The sequence below is a fragment of the Bombus pyrosoma genome, linkage group LG13, assembly GCF_014825855.1.
Source record: "Bombus pyrosoma isolate SC7728 linkage group LG13, ASM1482585v1, whole genome shotgun sequence".
NCBI classification, from domain to species: Eukaryota; Metazoa; Arthropoda; class Insecta; order Hymenoptera; family Apidae; genus Bombus; species Bombus pyrosoma.
In genome coordinates, this window is record NC_057782.1 from 9,070,427 (window position 1) to 9,092,711 (window position 22,285).

The following is a 22,285-nucleotide window of genomic DNA, read 5'->3' on the forward strand; positions in this document are numbered from 1 at the left end:
CGTAATGCAGTGTTTCGAGGTCACCTATCACAATGAAGCTAGTTACAGGAACGGACTGGTGAGGATATGGAGCTTCTGCTATGTGGGGACTCGAGCACTACTTTTATGTGCATGTGTGGACATTGTATATACAAAGGTATACATATAAAAGTTAATTTTTTCTTTAATTCTTCTGATGTAGAACGAAGTACAAAATTTATGCATTTTTCTAAAGTTTTATTTAGCAAGAGTGTTTTCGGTAATTCCACAATAATAAATGTAACATACATGTATCTCCACGTAATCAACTATATCAATACAGTATACAATACTAGTTAATAGAACGCAGAGAGTTTTATTTTCGATTGAAAACTCAAGATAAATCGTAAACTATTTGCGTTAACGTATACTAATTCATTATTCTGTACTTATCTATATTTCTAGCAAGCTATTAACACTTCTTTTACGTCATTTAACGTCATCTATTATCAAGTCAACACTAAAGAACGCATTTACTAAAACAAACTCCACAATGTTAATTGATTCGGGTTACCAAAGAATATAATTATAATTACAATCATTGCCATTAGAAATATTATTTAAATACCTAAACATAATAAAGCAAAAAGAAAATATCGACCTAGTTACGATTACAACGATCGCTACCAGTGTGTAATTGATTGTTTTAGTAAATATTTTAACGAAATATTTTAAATATTATAAATATATCTTTTAGTTGGGATTATGTTTAGAATTGTTTGCACATCTCATTACAGATACAGAATAATACCAAAGTTTCATAAATCGTATCACAAGTTGATGCTTTATTTGAACTAATCTTTATTGGGAAAGTAATGAATTTGTATACATCATGTAAAAAATACAAGTTAAACAAAAATTAATTATTTAAGACAAACCAAACACTAGTCGCGCATCGTTACATGTATAAAATATCTGTATATGTGTATATAGAATAATAATACTTACAAATGATTTTAAAAATGTATAATAATACAGAATAAAACGCGGTAAAATCAAATTTGATACAATTAACATTGAGATTTATTAGTAGTAAATTTCTTTTATAATTTGACGTTTCATAGGTTTATGTAACTTTCAAGCCTTGATACCGTCAAATTTTTTACATGGGAAGCTTCGTCAGCTGTTCATATGATCTTAACATTGTATTCAAGAGAATGAATCGACATCTCCGCCCACAACCTGTTATGTTGGCGATCTACATATACCCGACTATCAGTTTCGGTTTGTTCTGTATTTCTTCGTTTTTCTCCGTACATCTTCATATCTCTCTCGCTCTCACACTCATTCTCCCTATCTCTCTCTCTCTCTATATATATATATATGTACGTACGTATACATATAAAGATATTTCTCTTAAATTTAACGCCAAGGTGTATAGTGCTGGAAATGTTATTTTTGACATATTTTACATACTTTACATCTTTCGAAGTCGTTAGTTTCTAATACAATAATTTACTTTATCATCATAGCGAGTTGCGAAATGAAAATTTTGAATTTTTATATATTTTTTCGTGAAATCCTAAACTTGTGATTTTTCTTAGTAGTAAATAACATAAACTAGCAAAGAAAATAGAAAAGAAAGAAATTCCGTTTACTATTTAAGACCTTTGGATTGTAATTTATTTTTCGTTCCGATGGTTGTAGAATGTATACTTTTCCGTTTATATGCTTGTTAGCCCCTGTAATTGAGAAAAAGGCAAAAAAGAAAAAAAAAGTATAGAAAAACGATAAGAGTTACTTGGAAATAGTAAAGTTCAGAAGCTTAGATCGACAAAAAATGGACTGGTTAAAGTGATAATATTTACGCAAAAACAAAAACAAAAAAAAAAATACCTGTGCGTTAAATTTGAAAGAGAAGTCGAGCTTCTGGTTGACTACTCGATGGCATAGAGCATGTAGAGATTGCCAGCATCACTGCCTGGTGGTACCAAGGAGTGAGTCGGCGGTAGTACAGTGAAGCCCAAAAACATGAAGGTACGAACCAGCATTGCTAAACCATAACAACAAAGTGTTTTAGACGAGAAACTTTTCTCCTCATAATCATTTTCATTGGAGTCAAAGAACGGTTGACGACAAGTACCTCGATCCGCTCTGTCTTTACGTAGACAAATGATGATATTTGTACATCGTAATGTTTCTTCAGCGTATTCCAGGAGAGACACGAAACCTTCTTTCGAACCTTCGGGTAAAAGGCAGCTTGGCACGCGAATGTAAAGACAATGACGCCATACTACAGTTTCCCATTCAACGGATGTGCTTTCCGTCAAATGTAGAGTAAATGTCAAGCGTAATGATTCGCTATTTCGCACAGCTTTCAATAATTCATCCTCCTACAAATACAGAGAAAATTTAAATATAGAAAATATTTTTCTATATCATTGTACTATTTAAAGTATTATTGTATTTTCATCCAATATAATAATTGTAAATACGTACTTGAACAATGTGGGAGCTCACAGAGAGCTGACTCTGCTTGATCCCCACGCCGCGGCTCTCTGTGTTGACTGTAGATACAGACAATGCGGCATGGGGCACATCAGGACCACCACAGAGGCCCCACACCCAACGTTATACAATAATGTTGTTGGAATCTAGAGCCTTCTTCTAAACTTTCGTCCATACATTTACTTGACATGTCACTGTAATTCCATATATTCCGTCAATTCATATTTTATATGCCTAAAGTATATATCAGTTATAAAACTTTATTTGTCAATTAAATTTTATTGTGCCCACGATTAGTTATGTTATCACTATTGTCTGATATGCTTTTATTACAATAATGTCTGAGTAATTAAATTTCCTTTTTTTTTAGTTATCTATCAGGTTATTTATATTTTTAAGTATTTTATCTTTCTTTGTATATATTTACATTTCATTTCACAATGTTTTAAAAAGATAAAAATTATATTCTTTTTTCGTTTCTTGGAATCTTGTACTTGCCGCACGTATGTGGCGCGTAATGTATTAGATAAGGTATTCATGAAAAATCATAGAATTTCGAACTCAAACATATTAATAAAACCGGTTGATATGAAATTGACAAATATATCGTAAATTGAAATTAATTATAGAATAGTTCAAAGAAGCTAACAAACATATGATTAATGTTAGCGATAGAGAATATTTTTCAACATATATATATAACATTTCTTCATATATATTATATATATAGAATTTCTCGATAATGAAGTGAACTTATTGAGGAAGATAATTATGATTAAGACTTTGTATGCTTAGATACGCTTGTAAATTTAGATATCACTGTTTATTGTAAGTACATTCGTTATCAACGAGTTTCTACTAAGTACATTCAAATTTATCATTGCACGATTGTGAAACGGGGAAAAAGACGAGATTAAAATTGCATTGTGGATATTTTTGTTCAGACTGCTAATTATATAAAAACTGAATATGCATTTTCATAAAGATTCGTAGTGACTCATTTCGTCTTTCCGTTCGGTTTTATATGATTGGTTATTGTTCGCACCGTAATAAAAATAACGCAATTGTCACCGTGGAAAATTGATGATTTCACATTTGTTACTTAATGCTTGAAAGTAGTAATTAATTACTATATATTTTATTTATATCGTTATTTTATATCGTTACAGTAAAATTAGTTTGTTTTGACAACTATTTTCTTCTAACTATGATTTAATATTGAAAGTATGATTATATCATGATTTTATTCCACACGTGCCAACTTCTAGACTACAATAAGAATTATGTAAGAAATCTCTATGCTTTGTCTATATATTACACATATACATCTAATGTACGATTATTTCCGTTTCAGTATAACAGTTTGTATTAAATATATACGATATTGCTAATTAGTAAAAACTGCTGTAATATCAATGCAACCTCGATTTTTATTCTTATGAAAATGAATTTATTCAGTTGAAATAAAGTTGTAGCAAAATTTGTTTATTTGATTTTTGTGCTTTACATGTAGAGAAGAAACAGCTGACACGTACAATGTGTCGACGCATACGCGCCGATTCTACGTCACGCAATGGATGTTCACGATTCACGTGGCAGCGTATTATATTATGGAAATAATACTTTCAAAAAATTATAGGTCGCGTTAAAATTTCATTATCATTTTATTTTCGCACCATTAATTTTAATTAGTTTCCATTTATTCTATCGAATCACTTTACTCCAAAATATTATATCTCTTTAATGTATAATTTTGTTTATAAGTATTCCTAACATACAAGAGAATATAACAGTGATTACAAAATACATTATAAATCCGAAGATTTTCACTATTATCAAGGTAAATGATAGAATCGAAAGGTAATGTGAATTATTAATGCGTTGTTTGCATATTTCTGAAGTACCTCTGATGAAATCTTTATTCATGAAAGAAAATAATGATTTCGACATTTGCTATTAATATAGCTTTTATAAGAAGTATTTTGGTTGAAGAAAAATTGTAAGGATAACATAAATTCCAATAAATAGAATATAAGATGGCGGTGATCAAGCAAAAGCAGAAATGGCGCAGTAGTCGCACGGTACTTACCAATTGCTGGATATTAAACTTGGCATTATTATGCCTTTTTTAGTACTTCCACAATTACTTAATGGTAAACCGGAGTTAATACTCATACTTCTTTCTTCGTAAAATCTTGGCGGCCGTAATTTTTACTTTTCCACAATGAAATACTCGCTAGACCAGCGATCGCTATCCGATAGGAGTATCGTAGAGTTACTAACACACCAAGGCAACCGTGCTACTCAGGCGAATGGAACGATACTGAAGCGCTCCTCCTTAAATGTCGACTTAGTTCGATTCGATTCGAGTTATATCGAGTCGATTCAAATCGATTAGATTTTTTCGTTCACAACATTCTATTTACACAATTAGTAACTTTTAATGAGCATTTAGAACAATATTAACGTCTTTATATGTGAATTAATGAAGCTGTCTCCCTTTTAATATTTTTCGGGAATGAGGTGTTTATAGATATATTTCAAAAAAGTACATGCCCCGTTTTTTATTTCAGATAACTAAATGCATAAAGAATAACTAAATTTTGTACTTAGATTTTTCACTTTTAATAAATTTTATTTTCGTCAGTGCACAATTCTTCATACTTATATATAACAAGAAAGGATATTTCCATTTACATACAAGTTCTAAATGTATACTGATATATAAAATTAATGACAAATATTAAAAATAATTACTCAAATTAATACATAAATTAAAAGATTCATGGGTTGATTAAATCCTTTCCTTTCTTTAAATTTCACATTAGTTTCAATTTTGAATATTCTCTTTTATGAATCCTTCACATTAAGGCATAATATATTATATTATATAAACAAACAAAAGGAAATTAATGTTATTCTATCCTTCTAATAAAGCATTATATTGGGATGTCTATTATGTATAATCTTATGTAGTATTCAATGTAGTATTCAATAGTAATAAAATACAATACAAGTAAATAAAAGGAATTAAATGCTTGAAAAATACTTTATGGCAGATACAAATTTCGCTGATTGATAATTACTTGTATCTAGTAAGATGAGAATTTAACCACACATCACTTGTCGAACAAAATCTTCATAATTAATGTTACCCTGCGAATCTTCATGACCAGCCAATAGGGTTTCAACTTCTTCATCACTCAGTTTCTCACCTACCAAAAAATAGAAGTAATTAATTAGTCTGTGAATTAGAAAATAAATTATATATGATATGATCATGTAATGAATAATTACTAAAAAAATATTGTCAAAAATATTGTCATACATACCTAGTGTGGTTAAAAGGTGTCTTAGTTCAGCAGAAGAAATGAAACCATTTCCATCTTTATCAAAGTGACGTAATCCTTCTATAAAATCATCAGCTGTATCCGATGTGCGAGCTTTGCTTATAGCTTGATAAATTGGTAGAAACACTTCAAAACTAATACGTTCATCAGGTTTGTGTTGATGAGTAAATTTTTTAACATCTGACTCAGTTGGATTTTGTCCTAGAGCACGCAATGCATCACCAATTTGGGCTACGTGAATTTTCCCATCTCCTCGACTGTCGAACAGTTGAAATGCCTCTTGAAATTCTACATAGTAAAAAGAATTTCATAACTATAAACAATGGATACATAAAATTATACTTTGCATAAATATGCCTAAGTAAGTCAGAATTTGATTTAAAAGATGATAGTTTCTATGAATAATAAATTTATTTACCCTCAATTGATGACATCATTCTGTTAGCTAATTCTTGATAACTACAACCATACATTGTGTATTTTAAATATATATATGCATATATTTAAGTATATATTAAATGATAGGGTTCCACCTTTTAAAAGATGAAACGAATAATGATAATTATAACAAATACGCGTAGAAATCCAAATAATATATATTAAATATTGTATTGTATTTTTTCCAAACAAAGATAACAATACAGAATATCAATAAATCTTGAAGTTTGTAGCACAATATGTATATGTATATATATATATATGTACATATATTGCCTATCACAAATATACCAACAAAACTACATTCAGAAACGAGTTAAAACCGAATATAAAGGTTCCACGGTTGTTACGACGCAATGCTATTCGTGTTCTGTCTTCGTTTCTTCTTTTCTGCTGCTATTTCTTTCAGATACCTAACCATAAAAGGAAATCACCGACACGTAATTCGATGTCACCAGGGTGAGTCTAATAAGGTAAAGGATATTCTTGACCTAAATTGAACATCGAGAACCATCTGTCCGCCCTTCTTTAATTTTATTCTGCTTGGTGTCAATGATCTCATTCGCATTTACGTACCTGCTAACTGATCCTCCGAGTAAGATGCCTAAAAATATGTATAATATATAAGTATATCTTTTCCTCACCGACACATCTGTTAGAACATATTTGTATGTATTTCAACAAAATATTACAAAACAAATAAAAGACAGTGCATAAAAATACAAACCATTTTGCTTGACTATCGTTAGTGACACACACAGTACGTATCTTTTTACCGCGAACGTGTATATATGTACGTTGGACAACGAGCGCCTCGATCGTACCAAGTTTTTCAAGCCAGTAGTATTCAGAGAATTTATGTAGTCATCGGTTTTACTGGAATGTGACGCATATAAAACGATAAAGCTAATCAACACCGAAGCTGGATTTTTTTAAAATTGTGTAAAAATTTCTGACATTTACAACTCGATCGGATGTTTAGTAAATATAATGGTTAAAATAAAATAAGGAAACGGAAACGAAATTCAAAGAATTATATTGTTCTACATGGAAGTTGTGACTGTGACAGTCATATAATAATGAGTAACCTCAATTGAAAAATTATCAATAGTTTGCTTAATGGTTTATTCATTTTTATAGTATTAGTCTTCAAAAACATAAGATTCTCAATATTTTATTCTTACATTATAGATTGTGATTTCTAACCTTAGTACATATATGTACAATGAATCATATTGTATCTAAGCATACATAGTTTTGCTTTTTTTTTCAAGAGGTCGCTATATTTTTACCTTATGTAAATAAGTACATACGTATATATCTCTGGTATATACTACATGTCTTCTATCATCAATAGGCTTTGGCCTTACACACAGATGAAGTATAGAATAGACTTGGCGGTATGATACAAAGTATAATAAGGTAAAAATATCGATTTTTCACAATTTCTAATAAAGACAGATATAATTTCTATTTAAAAAAAGAACAGTGTGTTTATACAATTAATATATTTATTAACAGATGTTTACAAAATTCTCACAAATGTACGTACATATTTGCTATGTTATATCGATTTTGTTGATTAGTCTGTTAACAACTTTTTGTGCGTATTTATTATTTGTTCCTTTTAAAACTTCATATACCCGTTCATGAGAGTGCATAACCTCAAGTGTAAGAAAAATTCGTGTCAGGTGAATGTATAATATAGTATGTAGATATATAAAAAGAAAAAAGAAAAAAGCTTCTTTGAAGTTACATTTTATATCCTAGTTTACACACCATTAGATGCAACACTTAAATGTCATCAGTTGGTCGATTTCCATGAAGAAAAGTGTATATCGCATTCCTGAGTATAACGTTTGGGGTAAATGAAGTATCTCGAAGAGGTTTGTTCGTCATTGGACTTGTATATTTCCCACATAAAAACCATTCATTTATAGCAGCTTTTTCATATGTAAATCCATCTGAAAATAAGATACTTACTAGAATATCAAATACTTTTTATTATGATCACTGTTTGTATTGTTTACCAGAACATTGGACGGGTTCTTTCATTATTTCATGCGTGATAGGGCATAAAAATTCATGAGATATTTCGCTATCGTCTATAGGGATTTCCGAAGAATTATTGTCTTCACGTTTTAACCAGTACAGTTGTGTTTTAAATGCTTCCGCTGTCTAAAATCAATTGGAAATCGGTAAAGTGTACTTCTTTGTAAATAATTACGAAACAAACACAGTAGAAAAAGAGTTAGTTAAAACAATAACTTCGATTATTTGTAGTTCTTTGACGATATACCTCTTCATCTTGTTCTATGTCCAGTCTGTTTGTTAATTCATTCTCCGATAGAGAAAGTAAATGTCGTCCCGTTAAAGAAATCGTATTAGCTTTCTTAATTAATATCGATAAGCCTATTTCGTCTAACCATCTCAACGTATCATCGATTTTCCAGTCCGCAACCTTTTATGTTAAAAATTAAACGTACTTATAACTGATGCGATGACACGAAATATTATATCATCATATTTTAAAAACATACCCTTTTTCTGTTATTTTTTAAGTTATTTATTAATATATTTTGCGAAATCAACTGTTGAGGTATTTTCCAGATTAAGACAGTTTTATCTAGAGCACCTACGAATGATTCAAAATAATTGTTGATGTAGTAAAGAATCAATCAAGAAGATATGCATTGGATAATATAATATATTAATTGATCAAAACCTGTAATAAAAAGAGAAGCGTCTTGCGAAAAAGCGCAGGCAGTTACAAGACTTTCATGCTCTTCTAGCACGTACAAACACGTCCCAGAGTACTAAAACCACATTTTTCGTTACTTCGTGTTATAAATTATTGCGTAAATTAATTTTTAACAAACTTTTTTGATGATTATTGATATTGATTAGGTAGAAAATTCATTTAGCGAAAAGTCTGTTTTTCGTGAAGAGAAAGGAAAGGATAGGATGTTTACTCACTACATTCCATATACGCGCCGTTCTATCAGTAGCTACGCTTCCTAAGATTTCGCTTTGAATCGGAGGAAATCGAACACAAGTCACATTGCCACCATGTCCGGCGAAAGATCTTCTTTCTTTATATCGTACATCACCGCTACTGCTTCCACTACTACCTGATGAGATTACGTTATCTTTGTCAATTGTTATTTCCCATAACTTAACCAAGGAATCATTGCCACCAGTTGCTAATAGATAAGAAAGTTTGTTGCTAATTATATTCTCACTTCTTCCTGTAATACAACATAGCAGAATAGTCATATACATAGTCACATACTTACTATACTTACTAACAATAATTCATGAACAGAATTCTACCCTATTATTCTACTATTCATGCTTACCATTAGTTATAAAATTAGATGTTGGACAAAAATCACACCCTTGGACGCCTAAGTCATGAGCTTCGCCACAAATAATCACCGCTTCACAATTTTTGTTATCACTGATTTGAAACAACCTCCAAGTACCTTCGTTGCATGCCGTAATCAAGTAACAGGAATCATGTGTAAAGGCAATCGCGTTTATTGCATCGGCATGACCACTGAAAATGCTATGACATACGTTTGCAACAACTTAATAATATTTTGCAATTTATATAAAGCAAAAACAATATTTTCATAGATTCATTATATTATATACACTTTTGTGTAATCTTTTAAATACTTTTATATAATATATACAATACATATATATTACATATACAATGTTTTACATACATATACGTGTATTTGTACGTATATACAGGGTGATGCACATAGTTGGACCCACTTGGATAATAACTCGAATAATTAAATACTAACTTTTTGCGAAAATTGATTCAGATGAATGTTGAATAGTTCGAAGGAGGCCACCCTGTAATCTCATACATATTATATGTACGACATTATATGCATATAAAGAATAACAAACCAATTGAAATCGAGATTCGATTTACATATATAAAAAGTTTGAAGCATGTACCAAAGTTCCTCCATATTATTCACATCCCATAATGTCGTCCTTTCATCATCTCCAGCTGTAGCAATTTTAGTACCATCCGGTGACCATCGACAAACACGGATACCGGATCCCGAATTCACGAAGGAAGATTTTGCTTGAGAACCGTTCTACGTGAAATTAATAACGGAGAATCGATAATATGTAGTGAGCTTAATTTGCAGTTTAACGAACGCCTGTTATATGTGAGGCTTTTTTCTAAATAACTACCAAAACGTTGATAATCTCTCACGTCTTATAATTGTGCTATTAGTTAATACCTCGGTATCCCAGATGATAACAGTTCCATCTAAGGAGCAGGAGGCAAGCATACGACCACAAGGGCTAAATTCCACATGGTTTATACTATATTTATGACCATCCAACGGGCTATAAGATTTCTCTTGAAATTTCGTAATAATTTCAGCATTGGCTCCCTCTTCGGTCTCGATGCTCCAAATTCGTATTAACTTGTCCCTGAGTATTTATCATAATTAAGCAGTGAAAGAAATAACGCAATACAGAATATTCTACACAACTGGACGAAACAGTATGCATCATTATAAATCATTTTGTTTTGCCGAATGACATTTTTGTCATTCATATCTTCTACCGTCTTAGAGTTGCAGCTTAGTCCGGTTGCATAATACACCCTGTATATATTTCTAACCTAGTAATATCTTAAAGGTTTGGGCATTATTTAAATAAAATATTTAAAAAATGATATCTTGTATACTGAATTATTTAAGTATGTTAGATATGACTAACCCAGATCCAGAAGCGATAAGATGATTTCCGTAGAAAGCTACGCTGTTTATTACTCCACCGTGCTCTTCTAATCTTTGAATTAGTTGAACGTCATTAACAGATGTTTCCGCGTTTTTCATTACAGTTTGTTCATATTCGACGCTCTAGAGGTAAGGTGAGGAAGTTTCATTTTATCAAACTCTATAGACGTGTAATTATTTACGTGTACGATTCAAATGATGGAAGGGTGTAATTAGCCTAGTAGATGTGGTAATTGGTGTAATAAAAGCGATATAGTGCGACCGTAAAATCGATCAATGGTTAAAGCTTGCAACTTTCCATGTCGGCAACAAAAAATTAGAGATTTATTGGGAATCATAAAGAAGATCTAGAGCTTCGTTTATTGCTCGTACTCATTACATATATCTATATCTCACCTCTTCGTGATTATCTAAAAATAAGGCAGGTGTAAATCGTCGTGCGAGTTCCGAGTCGAAGCATAAGTTTCCTTTAAGATCCCAAACAATTACGGATTTATCGTTGGAACCTGTAGCTAATAAATTTCCATCTCTCGAGAACGCACAACATGCTACATATCTGTTATGTCCTGTTGTTATCGCCATTACTTTTCCGGTATCCTGAAAAATATCGGAATAAAAAGATTGGGGGATGAAATAAAAAAGCTAATAATCATAACCGTTATCAATATACGGAATGTTTTGTTTATCTCGAATATGATTAATTCGCAAATCAGCATAAATAACTTATATAATGTTAACGAATCCAATATAAATGAAACACCCTGTATATATAAATGTCTATAGAAGTTTCACGAAATGACATCTGCACTCCACCCCGCACGGCTTGACCACCGACGGTCTACGCATCGTCCTTCCGACCCTCAATAAATCCAAGGACCCACCATAAAACGTTAACATTTAACGTCATTGTTTCGATATGTTTTCACTTTGCATGTTTAAATTGAAGGAATTCCTCATCCTAGAAATATTTTCGCTGCTACTTAAAACGGTCCTTGGGTTTATTATACGTTCTTACAAATTACGGAGAAAGCAGGTAGTCACCTAAGGGGAAAAGTGGAAAAGTGTCTAACTAAGTGTCTAAATGGTCATCGCAGATCGTAGCCCTCATTTTGCTAACGAAAAGTGTGAGCAATGAATCCGTTTTCTTAGTTCAAAAGACACAGCCATACCGAGCTTTCCTCCGTAATTACACAAGAACGAAATTTGTTCTCAACACGAGAGAGCGGTCACTCTCTCCGCTCTCCTTCTTAAGCTCTAGAACAGTCAAATTCACCTCCTCGATTCGTATTCGTCAATCACGCTGTACCTCTTTAGTGTATTAAATGTTGGAAATATATAAATTTATAACCCTGTAAATCGCAGTGTTATGCCACAACAACTACCCCTATTATCCTAACCGAAATAAGGGGATCGATCTATTTCGTGGTGTCGATTCTTGCAATCGTAACGGGAATTTACGACTCCCGTTGACGCGTATTCTCGCGACCACGTCTCCCCTCGATAGGTCGAAAATACAACACGATAATCAAGTTAAGAAATTATGTACGTAGGTCAGTCTACAAATAAACTATTCCAACTTCTGTTCTAAAGAGCATAATGATATGGTTATCACTATATATATAGGTGCATATATACAGCGTAAATATCATAGTAATGCATTTACTTTGTGCGATAAGCGGGATTTTACGTATTGTGTGATAGTTATCTCTTATTTCTTTTGTTTCATACCGTTTCCCAGATTACCGCTGTTTTGTCAAGGCCGCTACTAGCGATGAATAATCCGTTTGCATTGAAACAAACACAAGTTAAGGCACTACTGTGTTTTTCCATGATTCTGAACAGGCTTATTTTCACGGTGGATGTTTCGCATTTCGACTGTATCACAGTTACCTCCCATAATTTTACGTAATGATCATTACCGCAAGTAACTAGTTGGTACACTTTCGTGAATGGTTCGTTACCTAAACACGAAACAGTTCATAAATTGGTAAATTCAGCAGTAAACATAAAATTTGTACTGATCGATGTCAATCGAATTCGTGGCTTAGATCGTTTTTGAAAGGCGATAGTAAGTTTTATAATTTTTTATGTACCTGTAATCTTTTGGCAGGTTGAAAAGTCGCAAGATACGACACCTAAATCATGAGCATCATCTATCGAGGCGAGGGCAGTAATCGCTTGGTTATCGGTAAAGCACGAGTCGATGATATCGCTGGTGGCGAATAATTTCATGACACCAAACGTACAAGTAGTTACTAACCAACTGGTATCCGGTGAAAAGCACACGCTCTGCACAGCACCTTCGTGTTTTTGAAAATATCTGTATGCGGATTCGAATTGTTACTGACCGATTCGTCGAGTACACGGATACATAGAAAGTATCAGGAGAACAAAAAGAATCTCACCTAACTAAATTGCGTCGAATCAAATCCCAAAGACAAACCTGTCCATTATCTCCGGCAGTTGCAAGTAACGTTGAATCGGGTGAAAATCTGCAAACTCTTACAGTTTCTCCGCCTACTTGAACCATCGTATGAATTTTTGATCCTGTCTGCAAAGGACATCACGATACCTCTTTCGTACATCTTTATAATAATTGCTAATGGCAGCGTGAAGATTTAGTGCATATGTACATACGTGTATATAGGAATCTGTATCTTACAGACGTATGAATTGCCAAAACTGGGATTTCATATTTGAGATTCATCACTTTTTTCCCATGATATCAAATTTCATTTCGATCTTACTAACTCGTAATTAACTTACTCGTAAATTCCATAGCAACGTTGTCCCATCTATACTAGCCGAAGCTAGCATCGTCGATTGTGGGCTCACTTTGACAGATGTAACTCCATATTTATGCCCCTGCAACGGCGAAAAATATGCCTCTACGTACCCTTCGCCTGATCGCCATTGCCAAACTCTGACACGTTTATCTCTGAAAAGAACATATACAAGCCCATATCGGCTTAATTTCTGTAACTGGAAATAAGTATACCTATGTAACTGGACTTAAGCAACGAAAAGTGCAACTTAATGAACTATTGTATAACTTATTTATCTTATTATTTAATATATATCATATAACTTAACGAGGAGTATATATCAATTATAATAAACAGTAATATAACACAATATAGGGGATGGATTGATCGATATTATAAAAGATAATCTATATCGTGGTTTAGTGTTGAAAATGAGAATTATGTAACTTTAGAAACATCAATTCGAGAAAAGCAATTCGAGACAAACTCGTACAACTACACTTGTTTGTTTGACAAAAAATTCATTTACATATAAACCCCTAAACTTTGATAACTTTCTTACCCAGATCCAGTTACAAGTACGCAATCGCTCGCAAAATCAATACTCGTAACGTCACTGGTGTGTGACGTTAAAGTTTGCAGAGTTTGTACGTCTCCTATCGTGGTGGTCATCTTCATATATGATTTTGTTATTAATTTCTTTCATATATCTTTCAATATCAGCCTGGAGCAACGTACGATATACCGTAAAAAGCAAGATAAGTACGAAGTAGAATCAAATATAACTATTTCGTTCTTATATTTATACATATTATTGATATGCTATTAACAAAATATTTTACTTACATAGTATGCAACACATCATCTCATTCGTTTTCGTCTGCAACATTAAAAGCACTTGAAGTATTTTTGTGCAAATTACCTTAACTTTTTTATTGTAAGCTACAGTGCAAATCGTTTCGCGACACAAGTAGTTGTGGACATAATGTCATAAGCAAAATATGAAGAATACGCGGTGTAAAGAAACGTGGAACATCCGTGACCTTGACATTGTTCAATATACTATATATATATATATATAAGTACGCGTGTACGTACGTGGATTCACTGGATAGGATATATGTAATTGAAATAAGCCGTAATTGAAATAAAAAAGACATCGGATGAAGTAGAAGGAAACATATATAAAAGATTATTGGGAATAATTCTATATCGTAATCGTCGTGTCATACAAATTGTACAAGTTTTCAAACTCTCACTGTGAAAATGTTACTTTGAAGGAAATAATACATAAAGAAATGCGATAAGAGATTACTTACGTTAATAAATGAATCGATGCAATTTGAAATGAAATACTAAGACACAGGTTTATTAGAACAATAGATTCGACCATAACATGTTGCATACTTGCTAAGGAAGATTTATTTCGGTAATTTATCACATGCTGTCTCTTTCAGGTAAGAAACGAAACTCATAAAACGTCAAGTTCTGCGTACAAAGCATTCTACAACGATAATATGTCAACGCATGTCTACTAAGGCTATAAAATCGATATGTATGAAGTTTAAACGGCTATAAGCAAACTGGTTTGGTCATCCGCAAATAGAATATTTAAAAAGCAATTATTTAAACGATGTATTTGGATAAGATATTATTTCAAATAGTAAATATATAGATTATTTTCTTTTAGATTATGTGTTATTTTGAAAATATATTTTATTTGATTAAAAATATTTTTAAAATACCAAGAATACTAAAAATATTGGAGCTGTATTTGAATATATACTTTGAAATATTTTGTTTTAATTTATCTTCTCTTTAATCGCAACAATCAAATATTATTTCCGAAGATATCTATGTTTGCTCAATATCCCCATTAGCAAAAATAGTTTCTTAATCTTTCGATCTTATAAAATAATATATATAATCACTTTTCTTTCGTAAAAAATCTCACTGGTGATATCGCTAATAGCAATATGCAGAATTAGGATTATTGTTAGGAAATAGTGATTCGTGAATTCAAAGTTGTATTTATTAAATTATTTTTAAAATATCAAGTTGATTCTGCCTCAGTTGGAAGACTGTTTAGTTTCGAAATAATAACATGCATGTACATATACAAGAAAATAACATGAAATATCCTATCAATTTTTTTTTATTTAATAGTAATGAAATTCTGTGAGAAAATTTAATTTATACATTTGTGTCACATTAATTAATAAATATTAATAAAGTAAAGTATAATATATTCATAACATGATATGAAATAGAAAATATGTTATATTAATACTAAAATATTTAATAAAATAAAAATATTTACAAAATGTTTAATATTGTAGCTTATAATTCATATTGATATAACTATACAAAACATTTTTATGTTATTTCAAAAAATTATGGGTAATGGTGTTGATATAGTGGCAAGCCTTGATGATTGTGCTATTCTAGGACTACGTGGTGACTTATGTAATTGCAATTGTGATGATTCTGAAGTTGTTGGTGTTTTTGGTAATGGTAAATTTTTTCTTAGTGGCTTAGCAGGTGTCCGTATTGATCTTCTCCTTTTAGATTTACTTGCATTTGTTAATACCTTTTCTGGCAATAAAGAACTTCGTAGTTCTTTCTTATCCTCTAAATGTTCTTCAAATTTACTATATGTCGTGTCAGTAGCTGTTGAACTTTGTAACATGGAATTCTCGTTTTTATGACTATTTTTTGGTTTCAATGCTTTTTTGGAGATTGCACTGTTTCCTTTACTTTTAGATCCACTTGCTCCTGTGCTCCTATTTCTACGTTTTGCTGAAGTATTTGGAGAAGGACTACAGAAAAGTTTCCTCTTTGAGAAATTAAGTGGTGTATGACGACGAATACTGAGTATACCTTTTTTGGATGAGCTTAAAGCAACTTTAGAAGGAATTTTAGAAACAATTGGTGTTGCCTTTCTTGCTGATTTATCTTTTCCTTCTTTTCTAGCCTTCTTTATAGACTCCTTTTCTTCATTTAAATGTTCCCATGATTCTTTCAATAATTCCTCTACTGACATTCCATTTATAGTAAATATTTCTTCATGCATATTTTCATATTCCTTTATTAAATTCCTTAATTGCTCTTCGATTTTTGGCAGCTTTTTCTGGATAGTTTTACGTTCCTTTTCTTCCATTAATAGCTGACCACCACGATTATAAAAACGATCTGGATTATTTGCACGTTGTAACAATTCTTTCATTTTTGTCCACAAATCATCACGCTCCTGTAAGAGTTCATATATAGACTTATTTGAATTATAGAATTCTTGGATCCTTTTTACTTCCAGTTCATGCAACGTCAATAAATCTTCTGTATATGTATGGGAATAAAAATATATAAACTCCTTTCTTTGCTGTTCACTGAATTTACATATATCCCATAGTTTGACCAACTCAGATCTTACTTGTGATACATATTTAGCAATGTTCTGCTTCCGTTTTTCTTTACATCGGTCCAATTCTGTGGTTAGCGCATTTATAGTTGCTACACTATATCCTTCATAACTGCTAAGGAATGACTGACAAATATGTTCAGGTTCGTTAAGATATTTCCATAATGCAATTAATTCTTGTCTAATCTCTCCAACATGTTCCTTTGCACTATTCACTTTATGTTCTAATTCTTCTCTAAGTTCTCTCAGTTTACTCATATTGCTATTGCTAAAGACATAATTTTCATCATCTTCATATACTATATGTTGAAAACTAGATGACGGAGATGTGCCTAAATCATCCATCATTCTAACAATTGCTCTACGTTGTTCGTTAAAAATGGCTTCTAAACGACATTTCTCACCTTCTTGTTTTTCAAGGTAGAGCTCGAAACTTTTAAGTTCTTCTTCTGAAGGCAATTTTTCTTCTATATTAATTGGCTGAGTGCCTAATACCCTACAGAGGGATTTTTCCTTTGTGAGCAACTTTTTTAAATGAGTCACACGCTGTGTTTTGCAATATTGTAAATTTTGTAGATCAGCGCGCAGCGCCTCTTCTACTTCCTTTAATGATAGATTTTCATATCCAGCATTTGTAACATTTGTTCCTAATTCTTTCGTTAGAACACCTATTTGGTCCATTAAATCTTTAACATTGACTAATATCGTTTCTTTTTTCAGTTTTGACTCTGAAACCATATCACTTAATAAATCTTCTATATGATCAAATACTTGTTTGCAATATATCGAACGTACTTCATAATTATATCCTATTTCTTCCCATATTTCGTGCAATTGAGTCAATGTACTACTTAGTTTTGTAGTAATCTTCTGCATAAGCGGTTCCCATTCGGACGAATCGGCCATTCTCTTATTTCTTTCTCTTTCAAATATATCAATCAAAAATTAAAACTTAACACGTAAAATAAAAACTTCCGTGAATTTATTTGTTCCCTGGATAAATACGACAGGTATACTGTATACTAATACTACGGAAAAACGAATTTTACACGTTATAACACGATTGACCGTTGTTCGTTTGAATTCATATCCTACAATAACGCCATCCACCTGTAACTAAGACTGCAACTAAGATGTTACCATCTACCGCCCTTTCCGATTGGTTGATTGTCAAGAACCAGTAAGAAAATAGAAACTTAAATATTTAAATCCCTTTACTTTATTTCAAGCACGTTTGGGGAATTTAGGTTTCGTTTGTTGACCGTAGAGCGCTAAAACATTTTGGTCGCGATATACAGTTGATAATTTAAAAACAAGCATTAAGCTCGACTCATTAAAATTTGAACTCTTCAATATCTTAATTGAATAAATTGGATAAGAGACTTCGACTGAGCAATAAACGGATTAACTTTGAAGTTGAAAAAGTCCGGATTCTTCAAGTGCAGCAATAACTCTAATTTTTCATCTTCGTTGTTGATAAGTATGCTTTCGATTTTAAATGACAAAGTGCTGTCAGCTTACCTAATATCCAATTGAGGAGATTGTTTATAACCAATGTTAATTCATGACGGGAAAATTAAATATATAGATTAATGAATGATTATAAATAGTTATCAGTAATAAATAATATGTACACCTAAAATTACAATTATGTTTATTTCACGTATATACAAAACTAACCACACTTTTTATTCAAATCGGCGAGGGCCATGTCCGAAGTATCACTTGTAAGATACGTGGTGCCACCTGATGACTTCGCGCCAGGTTTGTTCGCGTATTTGTTAATCATATTTACAAAGTACCCTCGCCGGAGGAAAATAAATATCTAAATGAGAACACTTTCATGAAAATATATCTTTTATGAAATATATTTAACACTTCTAATACAAACATTGTAATTCAATGAAAATTACATATTTTTTCTTGATAATTATATTAATGTTGTATATTATTGATTCTATTTATATCGACTTTTAATAAAGTACAATGAAAATGTCACGTTTGATTTGTGATACAATCAGTATCGCATTTTTTAAGATATAAAATTAATTATCTACGTCTCCCCGTAAATAGGAATAGTTCGTGATAGAATGATTTATCGATAAGATGTTTAGAAAGTTAAGGTCATACTACTCAACTGTTCGCTATTATCGAATGAATCTTGGTACTTATAACAAGATTATATTTTTTATTACCACTTTTTACCTGTTATATTTAATGAGTAAACTAGTATAAAATATTAGCATAAAATACGTGGTGTAGTAAAATACGATCAACATTATTGCAATTACATAAATACTTAATATTAAAAAAACAACACAATGCTTAAATGAATAAAAGTTTTATGTTAATTTATTAATTGACATTTGCGCAATATATTTTCGTATGACTGTTCCCTTGACAGTTCTTTAATATCTATAACTTGATAAAATCCAAACGCAGTGTCATATATATTCCATATACTTAACAGCAATAATTCTTTCAGTTTATTTAATCGACGATATTTCTCCAACGAAATTGGACATGATATGATCAATCGCTGAGGCGGGATTGCTCCATAATATTGTACCGTGCAAAGTGGATCAAGATCTAAATGACGCCTGGATAGCGGTTCCGTTGATGTGTAATTTTCGTTACTCACGTATATCCGAATATCGTCGGTACGGTGAGGCATAGTGAGGTACCAAATAATGTCGAAAGACACGTGTGTCTGATTGTAACAATTGACGTCAGGGAAATTGACTCGTGTCCATCGATCTGCACCATATTCATCCAATTCGGAAAATTCCTTTTTGTTGCCGCTAGCAATTTTCCCATCTGGTGGACTGTATTCCTTATAAGGAAAACCTTTGAATGCTTCCACGCTCTGCGGCTCGTATTTGATCCGTCCGCAATTTTTGTTTATCCTCGATTGACACAACGCCGCACGACTAGGTGGCTTGGAAACAAATCCATGGTAATTGGCGATCTGGTTAACAGTTTCGTGAATGGTAACGTCAGCGACTTGATAGAAAGCATAATTTGTTCCAGCTATTTTCAAGGTCGATAAAAGAATTCCTGAACCTTTAGAGAGGTAGAAAAGATCTTCGATGAATTCACTGGAAATGTAGCAGTTGAATCGGAGATCGTAATTTTCAACAATCAGATGATCATTGGTTTGATACGAGCACGCTAAATTCAATGAGGATCTCCGTATCGGTTGATCCTCCGTGTAATTGCCATTGGATAAAAATACTTGAACCTTATCAACTACCACTGTTTTATTGCTAAATAGCCAAACAATCTCCGTAACGAAATGAGTGGCGTTATGCTCCTTTATTTTTAAATAAGACTGGCTCCAACGTCCAGATCGATGTTCGTCTAATACATCATACAACGAGTTTCCAGCACTAGCGAGTTCTCCATCCTTTGGCCCATCTGTTATGAAATCTGCCGAACCAATAATCGTGCCAACATTGATATTAGATTTGAATACATCGCAACCGTAATTAATTTTCACAAAACAATTGTAAGCCCGACTGGATGGTCTCGTTAATACGGCAGTAGTAGCAGCATTAACATCGTTACAGCTAATTAAATTAGTAAAAATCGTCGGTATCAGTAATGACGTTAGTAATAACATTTTATACAACACTGGCTGGTGACGAATAAAGTTAAAGTTTATGAGTTGTTGAAATCGATGTAAATGTTAATATAAAACTCTATAAGGATTAGAAACTATAACGTATTGATACGTATCTTAAAACGAACTGACAAGAATAAAGTGTAATAACGCCTATATAAACCTAGAAACAAACAGCTTTTTCTACGATAGTTATCTTATCTGTAAGTATAATAAATCAATATGCAGAAATATAAACGATTAACAAAATCTCTTGGACCATCACTATTGAACACGTGTCTACTTTCAATGATTATCTCAGTAAAACCTTAACACCATAAATTTATACCTAATACTTTTATCATTTCGTAGAAAATGAAAAAAAACAAAGTAATATCATCTAGAAAATATCAATTTCCTTGACAACTCAAGAAAAGGTAGGAACGCGAGGAAATGACCGCGAATGCAACAATATTCATTGCTGCTACTTCTAATTATTATTTTATAATTAATTTGTACAATTTTGTTAAATTCAGATTTTGTTATTACATATCATTGTACGATTTGTACGTAATATATATTATGCATTGATGAATAATACAAATACTTAATTGCCATTTCTCTAGATAATTTCTTTTCTTAGAATAAGAATTTACTTTTGTTGGTGAATATATACATCATGGTGCAATAATCACCTTTATCTTTGATAACGTTACTTTTATTTCCTCATATAACGATGTATAATAAGAGATTGATTAAACATGTATTATAGTATAACTGTACATCGAAAGAAGAAATGTCAGAATAAAAAGCTTATTTCCAGGAATGTAACAACACGCTTAAAAAATATAAATGAGTATTGTCTTAATAGAAATTATATCTATTATTGCTTTACCTCCTGCTGTTTTATCCGTCCTAAATATCGCTATTTGAATCAATCGCGATCGTCTTTCCACGTGTCTAGGAAGATTTTCATTATCTAGTTCAAACAATTCGTAAATAAATTGAATAAGATCTTAAATGATAAAGCAGTATTATAACTGTGGGTTCCGTATAATACAGAATTTGGGGTTCTACTATATGGGTCACCTGCAGCCGAATGTTTCAAATGAGATAATAATTAATAGTTAATTTTTCTTTTGCTAAAGTTCTAATGCTTTTTCACAGGTTAACTTATGTTAAGAACTATCGTTTTTACTATTAATAATAAAACCACCCCTTTTTTAATGTTCTTGTAAAGAAGATGTAAGATACTAATATAAGAATCAGTTTTAAGCTTTAACTGCTTTTAAACAAGACGAATATATTTATCGTTCAATTAGATAATTATTTAACTTCGTAAATCATTATAGGAAGAATTAACGGAGCCAGATGAAGTTACAAAAAGCTATATGCAAATGGTGGGAACAAGAGTGGGAGTGTGGGGTGAAATAGTAAGTGGGATATTTCTGTGCATTCCCTGAGTA

General features: G+C 31.8%; 4 protein-coding genes across 10 annotated transcripts; all 4 read right to left on the reverse strand.

The window, feature by feature from the left end:
* Positions 1 to 195: 195 nt before the first annotated feature.
* On the reverse strand, positions 196 to 4,641 carry LOC122574384 (ornithine decarboxylase antizyme 1). The gene is made up of 4 exons (XM_043741901.1): positions 4,556 to 4,641; positions 2,582 to 2,660; positions 2,102 to 2,351; positions 196 to 2,011 (listed from the first exon to the last, which is right to left on the reverse strand). Exons 1-4 carry the CDS (start codon positions 4,639 to 4,641, stop codon positions 1,896 to 1,898), a joined length of 531 nt encoding a protein of 176 aa, XP_043597836.1. The 3' UTR covers positions 196 to 1,895.
* A 434-nt stretch (positions 4,642 to 5,075) lies between these two features.
* Positions 5,076 to 7,123, reverse strand: LOC122574397 (myosin-2 essential light chain). Of its 2 annotated transcripts, XM_043741938.1 has the most exons (4): positions 6,982 to 7,123; positions 6,831 to 6,858; positions 5,799 to 6,104; positions 5,076 to 5,681 (listed from the first exon to the last, which is right to left on the reverse strand). In XM_043741938.1, the coding sequence occupies exons 1-4, from the start codon at positions 6,982 to 6,984 to the stop codon at positions 5,575 to 5,577; spliced, it is 444 nt and encodes a 147-aa protein (XP_043597873.1). In that variant the 5' UTR covers positions 6,985 to 7,123; the 3' UTR covers positions 5,076 to 5,574. The 2 variants fall into 2 exon arrangements, with proteins under 2 accessions (XP_043597873.1, XP_043597872.1); XM_043741937.1 differs by lacking the exons at positions 6,831 to 6,858; positions 6,982 to 7,123 and adding an exon at positions 6,235 to 6,304.
* Positions 7,124 to 7,747: 624 nt separating this feature from the next.
* On the reverse strand, positions 7,748 to 15,404 carry LOC122574395 (WD repeat, SAM and U-box domain-containing protein 1-like). 5 transcript variants are annotated; one of them, XM_043741930.1, is made up of 18 exons: positions 15,120 to 15,404; positions 14,647 to 14,680; positions 14,363 to 14,524; positions 13,802 to 13,973; positions 13,441 to 13,586; positions 13,129 to 13,355; positions 12,764 to 12,996; positions 11,432 to 11,632; positions 11,016 to 11,158; positions 10,529 to 10,724; positions 10,233 to 10,378; positions 9,614 to 9,822; positions 9,231 to 9,502; positions 8,980 to 9,070; positions 8,795 to 8,889; positions 8,554 to 8,715; positions 8,285 to 8,432; positions 7,748 to 8,218 (listed from the first exon to the last, which is right to left on the reverse strand). In XM_043741930.1, the coding sequence occupies exons 3-18, from the start codon at positions 14,476 to 14,478 to the stop codon at positions 8,049 to 8,051; spliced, it is 2,727 nt and encodes a 908-aa protein (XP_043597865.1). In that variant the 5' UTR covers positions 14,479 to 14,524; positions 14,647 to 14,680; positions 15,120 to 15,404; the 3' UTR covers positions 7,748 to 8,048. The 5 variants fall into 5 exon arrangements, with proteins under 5 accessions (XP_043597865.1, XP_043597867.1, XP_043597866.1 ...); XM_043741932.1 differs by having other exon boundaries at positions 7,748 to 7,918; positions 8,034 to 8,218; positions 14,647 to 15,404; XM_043741931.1 differs by lacking the exons at positions 14,647 to 14,680; positions 15,120 to 15,404 and having other exon boundaries at positions 14,363 to 14,540.
* A 672-nt stretch (positions 15,405 to 16,076) lies between these two features.
* LOC122574396 (protein regulator of cytokinesis 1-like) lies at positions 16,077 to 18,979 on the reverse strand. 2 transcript variants are annotated; one of them, XM_043741935.1, is made up of 2 exons: positions 18,740 to 18,979; positions 16,077 to 18,140 (listed from the first exon to the last, which is right to left on the reverse strand). In XM_043741935.1, exon 2 carries the CDS (start codon positions 18,122 to 18,124, stop codon positions 16,187 to 16,189), a length of 1,938 nt encoding a protein of 645 aa, XP_043597870.1. In that variant the 5' UTR covers positions 18,125 to 18,140; positions 18,740 to 18,979; the 3' UTR covers positions 16,077 to 16,186. The 2 variants fall into 2 exon arrangements, with proteins under 2 accessions (XP_043597870.1, XP_043597871.1); XM_043741936.1 differs by lacking the exon at positions 18,740 to 18,979 and having other exon boundaries at positions 16,077 to 17,946; positions 18,014 to 18,151.
* Positions 18,980 to 22,285: the final 3,306 nt, after the last annotated feature.